This window comes from Oncorhynchus tshawytscha, linkage group LG06, assembly GCF_018296145.1.
Source record: "Oncorhynchus tshawytscha isolate Ot180627B linkage group LG06, Otsh_v2.0, whole genome shotgun sequence".
NCBI lineage: Eukaryota > Metazoa > Chordata > Actinopteri > Salmoniformes > Salmonidae > Oncorhynchus > Oncorhynchus tshawytscha.
The window spans coordinates 67,711,718-67,717,717 of record NC_056434.1 but is presented as its reverse complement, the minus strand read 5'-3'; the positions used below and the strand labels follow the sequence as shown (position 1 = coordinate 67,717,717).

The 6,000-nt window shown below is 38.6% G+C and overlaps 1 protein-coding gene across 1 annotated transcript in view; it reads left to right on the top strand.

Moving 5' to 3' along the window:
• Positions 1–551: 551 nt before the first annotated feature.
• Positions 552–6,000, top strand: part of atp6v1ba (ATPase, H+ transporting, lysosomal, V1 subunit B, member a) — a 49,441-nt gene continuing 43,992 nt past the window's right edge. The window contains exon 1 of the mRNA XM_024424712.2: positions 552–773. Within this exon, the coding sequence (XP_024280480.1) occupies positions 668–773 (106 nt within the window). The 5' untranslated portion in view covers positions 552–667. The remainder of the gene's footprint in view (positions 774–6,000) is intronic.

The window sequence follows — 6,000 nt, the reverse complement described above, 5'->3', positions numbered from 1 at the left end:
TATAACCAAAAGGCAGACATGCTGGGAGAATGTCCATCTCTAGATAGGCTACCTGAAATGCAAACCCCACATGTGCTGTGAAAGACAACCTAGATAATCACATTTTCATTTGGCATTATGAAATCTCTTAAGTGCGTGTGTGAAAATGTTCACCTATTTCCTCCAATTAATCGGTTGAGAGTCGTGTTAATATGATTACATAGCATAGGATCGGTCTTGTAGGCTATCCCATATTCACTGTCCACTCAGAAAGATGATTGTGCTGAGGCGTGCGCATCTAATTGATTAACACCGGCGTGCGCATCCAACTGAAGACCTTGTCTTCTTGTACACTCAAACATCCTTTCTTCACTAATTACCACAGCCACAAAGTCTTAAACCCCGTCTATTTATACAATTTATCTTCATAACATCTGGATTTTAAACCTAACGAAAATGATAACCTTCATGCATAATCCTAACCTTAAATTAAGACCAATAAGACCATTTATTTCATACATTTTTGCTATAGACAATTTTGACTTTGTGTTTGTAGTAACTAGTGGAAACCCAAACATCCGGATTCCAAAGTCATATGACTAGCCGCCAGCGCAGTGTCATTTAATAGCCTCGCAGATAGCAGCACACTGTAACGTAGCAGGTAACAGTGAGTTTCGTTAATTTAACCATGGCAACATTGGTGGGAAACAGGACAATGGACATCAACGGACCTGCTGCGGCAAGGACGCACACACAGGCTGTGACCAGAAACTACATCTCACAACCAAGGCTGAGTACGTACCTAGCCAGAACAAATGTTGATTTTTCCATAGCTTGGTAACGTTAGCTAGAAAAAAAACGTAGTGTCTGTGAAATATCCAATATAAAACTTGACTATCACTGTAGGCGACATAAGTAAAATGCGAAAAGGAGTGAAATGACTAGCTCGCAAGCTAACTTTAGCTTATGGGCCCAATTGTTAGCATTAGCTCGTTAGCAGACCTGTACAGTACGCGGAGCTGTTTTGCAAAAGTCTAAATCATCTTTGCTTGTATGTTATTCAATTCTGTGATCAGAGTTTAATAATAGTTACATGCATATGTTTAGAGCTACGTACTCTGTTGGACTAAATATAGCGTTGTGAACAATAGCTAGCTAGTTTAAGCAAGTTCAACTACCGTCAGCTGACTGAATAATCGTGAAACGGTAGCGAAATATATCGTGTCACGCATTCAACGGCTTTAGCTACTTTTTTTAATACACTGCAGCCTTCGATTTTGCTGCATTTCTTGGAAATTGTAGCTAGCTAATTGTATTGGGTTGTGGACTTGTGGTGTGGAAATAGGAAGACATGAATAGTAACAGATGGGTTGACTATCCCACTCATGTGACGAAATCACGTGAGAGGCTGCAGGAGAGGATGTCTCATACATTCATTTTTCATCGATTAATTCCCTATCCTTGCCATAATTTGCATACATATTTTAAACATGTTTGACTGCCATTCGATGCCCCCATTTTAAAATGTACATTTAAGGTTCTTTCCTAGTGTGCAGTGCCTTTCATGTCCCCCTTATTTCGTGTAAAATGTGGATTCTAAAAATATTCAAATACAATTTCAGGTGTCCTTTACCTTAACACAAAAGTATGGATCTTGAAAGTGAATTTTATGGATTTTATAATTTTTTATTTGTTTTCATTGGCTGTAAGTGTTTTCTATCCATGTCCAAGGATGTTATTCATCAACTTCTACATGAAATAAAAGCCATCAAATAATACATTTAAAATCTCTCATCAAAACATTTTTTTCATGAATATTGTATTTAACATGTTCCGAGTCCCTGATATCACTTTCCACCCTTTTAGTTTGTATTAATTCTCCTTTTAAGAAAACAGCCCCGTTCCACAATGACATCACATTCAGGAAGTGTCATTGTTTGTTGAGAAACTGATGCTGTTTTATGTTTCATGATGCTAGTCTGTCTCACTCATACATTTCCACCCTCTTAGGCTAAATTATAGAGAAAATTAATCAAATTCATTATGCCATCTTAATCTCAATCACCCACAGAGTTATGGATAATTTAGGCTCCACATTTCCACCTTATTAGGTTCCACCATGTTAGGATTATGCAGTGACTGTATGCGATTATGCACCTAACAGGGATTTAACTGCCTGAGTGAGCCAATATGTTTTTCTGAAAGTCAAACATGGACCTTTTTCTGATAGAATACCAAAAAAGAAAAATATATAGTTTTTCCCTCCCAGAAGTTGAGGTCCAAAAGGCACTGGATTATAGGAATGAAATTGGCTCCCAATATGTAGCCTAGCCATCAGCAATTTGGAAAATTTGACTAATGTTAGCATTATCAACGTACTCAGATTAATAATAACAAATTATGACCAGTTTTACCAATTAAACTGGAGCTTGTAATGACTTTTGCTTGTCAGTACAAAATACCTGTCTGCATAGAATTTAGTGTTGCTAAATTTCCAACTAGCGTCCTTAGCTAATAGTCTCCTTTTTGCAGCTCAGATTCATACATTTAAATTAAAAACAATATATTTAAACACTGATGAAATGGGCCTTTGATGTATTATTCTTCAGCAGCGGCCAAAATAATGAATACAGGTTTATATGAAAGAGAACATGTAGAGAAATCATATCCCCATGTTATTATTTCAAGGAACAGTTAATAGAGTCCCCATCCTTCTGTGATATGCCACCATCTCAGAGGCCTTTTAACAGTGGTGTATTGGGAAGAGGGTGCCTTTCAGCCATCTTTTCTTCACCAGGGTGTGAAAATAGGCATGGCCAACATCCAGCTGTGGTGTGGAATTGTCTTTCTCTGATTCCGGCTAAAGGCAGGACTTTAGAACCATATTGTACTCTGAATTCAGCCTCTATCTGCTCTTGGTGACGTGTGGAAGGACATTAGGCGGCAGGGTAGCCTAGTGGTTAGTGTTGGACTAGTAACCGGAAGTTTGCAAGTTCAAACCCCCGAGCTGACAAGGTACAAATCTGTCGTTCTGCCCCTGTACAGACAGTTAACCCACTGTTCCTAGGCCATCATTGAAAATAAGAATTTGTTCTTAACTGACTTGCCTGGTTAAATAAAGGTAAAATAAATTAGATGTAGGCATATGGGCTTATATTGTATGTTTTGAGTTTGAACATAAAATGGTAGCCCATGGGCCTGCCTGTCAACATAACAACATAACATAACATCAACATAACATCTATGTACATCTCTGTAAAGGACAAGACGCAGCATAATGAGCAAAACGAGTGACCTAAGCGACTGAGTGTTGTATGATTGTCGGTGCCCGGCGCGCTGGATCCAGTATCTTAGAAACGGCCACCCTCCTGGGCTTTTCACACGCAGTGTCTAGAATTTACGAGAATGGTGCGAGGAACAAAAAACATCCATTCAGCGGCAGTCCTGTGAGTGAAAACAGCTCGTTGATAAGAGGTTGAAGGAGAATGGCAAGAATTTTGCCAGCTAACAGGAGGTCCAAAAACAGACAAATAATGGCGTAGAACGACATCTCGGAACGCACAACTCGTCAATCCTTGTCACGGAGGGCTATTGCAGCAGATGACCACACCGGGTTCCATCAGCTGAAAACAATAAGATGCGGCTCCAGTGGGCACGCGATCAGCAACACTGGATAATTGAGGAGTGGAAAAACATTGCCTGGAACATGACAGCGAGTTCAGTTTACTTGAGTGGCATGAGCAGTTCCCAGACCTCAATTCTATAGAGCATCTTTGGGATGAGATGGAACGGGCTGTTAGCAGCATGAATGTACCGGCGTCCAATCTGCAGCAACTGCGTGATGCCATCGTGTCAGCATAGACCTACATCCCTGTGGAACTTTCTGACACTTTGTAGAATGTCACAAAGAATTCAGGCTGTTTTGAAGGCAAAGGGTGGTCTGACCCGGTACTAGATGGGTGTACCTAATAAACTGGCTAATGAGTGTACATGTAGGTTAGTTTATGATGGAAAGCGGCAATTGTTCATGATCCATTTTAAGTGGCACTTTCAGGGTGGGAAATGAACACCGTGTGCCATTCTTGTGATGTTGCTATTCATTGTAAATATTTGTAGGCCTATGTAGCCAAATTGTATCTGATCGTGTGATCTCCATTTGTATTTTATATGTTCTATTTATCTGTAAATTAACCAATATTAGCAAGCCACACCCGGCCATGATTATAGACACCTGTGTGTCCTTTGACACTATATAAACTAGTGACCCGCAGTGTTTGTTATACCCTGATGAAGACCGCTTGTCTGCCAAAACGTCGGTCTTTAGGTTATTCAATTATTGCGTGTGGCTCCTTTTCTTTTTAAGGGAAGGGAAACACCCGCCAAATGTAGGTAGATTTGGGCATTGGCAGGTAATAATGTCCTTTTCACCAGTCACGTTAGCAGGTGGTCAAACAGAATTCGGGAACAGTTAAAACATTTTTTTTAAAAACAAATCCCAAATGTTCGGTGACCTGAAAGACCTACTTACTCTCCTTGTGCTTCTTGGCTAGTTGCATCGTTTTGTTCGCATGCTAGGTTGTTTTTCAATATTATTTAGAGTTTTCTACAACAGAGATTCCAGTCTCTGAATGACACTGAAGTGCCACGGAAAAGGCCCTCCCCTTAAAGGGGCAGCTGAACATGTCTCACCTGACTGACTCATATTTTTGTGAGTACATTGTGCTTGATTGACCATGGAACACTCCAAAAACCTTTTATTCATGAACTTTTAGTCATTTCTTAACATTAAAGCACAGAAATAATTTAATTATGCTCATAAATGTACCTATAAGCTTCAAGTAATAGCCCAGGCATTTATTTCCTTAAATCACTGAACAAAAGGTGCTTAGAAGACAGGCTTCCATTTGAGCCAGGTGTCTATTTCCTTAATGCACACACATTTTTGCTCATTTTTATAATTAATTGTTTAATTCCTGCATTCACTACCAGCATTTGAATGTCTTTATTTCCTGCACCGTGTGATCATTTACACACTGTCATATTTATTTTGTCTTAGTATGCCTCTATTAAAAATAAAGCTTTTTGCCAGTTAACTAGAAGTTCTCAGTGGCCAATTTTTTTTTTTAACCAGTCATTATTGAATTATTTAATATAAACCTTGTAAACATTCATGGTAACCTCGTAAGCAATTCATTTAGACCCAATGTTTATTTAATTAAAACTGCTGTTTATTTGCTGAAATGTGCCGTTGCCTTACTATTAAAATGGACAAGCAGCTATTTGAGATTCAGAGTTTAATTTTAAGGTATTTGTGTGCTCCTAAATATCAACTTATGTACTCCTTGTAAAAAATGTCAGCATTAGAGCTGTGAACTAATAATAATAAATAAGCTGTATCACAGCATTTTGTTGCAGGGCAGGCACTTGATTCTTGATGTTCAGTTGTTTATCTGTTTTTGCTATTGTCTAAATGATATATTTTAGCATATTGGTTAAAGATTTGGGTCAAAAAAATGAAATTGAATTGAGCTATATACAACATTTACTTCTTACTAGTAATATATTTTTTTATCTTAGAAACAAGCATGCTCATCCGGTACTTGTGATTTTTTTTTGGTGTAATTATGGCAAAAATATTTGGGCTCGTCAAATCTACCAGCCACTCCGATTTTAGATTTGTTTCCCATCTAACAACAGTGGCTGGTGGACTAAAGTTAATGTCCCACCCTGGGCGTTTCATGATTATCACAAAGTTTTAGCCTTTGATGGTTTATGCATTTCCTCATTGGAATCTTGCCCTCATTGGCTGTTAGGAAATTACTTACCATTTCTTACTACAATTTTTCATCTGTTTTCCACTACCTGAAGCCTGCCTCACCCTTTGTTCATCCTAAACTTGTTTCTTGGAAAATTTGGTCTCGCTTCCCCTAGCCTTGATTAACTGAAATGCACCTCTTCAATGTATTTAAGACCACAAAAGAAAGTAGGCAGGGAGGGAGTCTTACTTGAGGAGAGAACTAT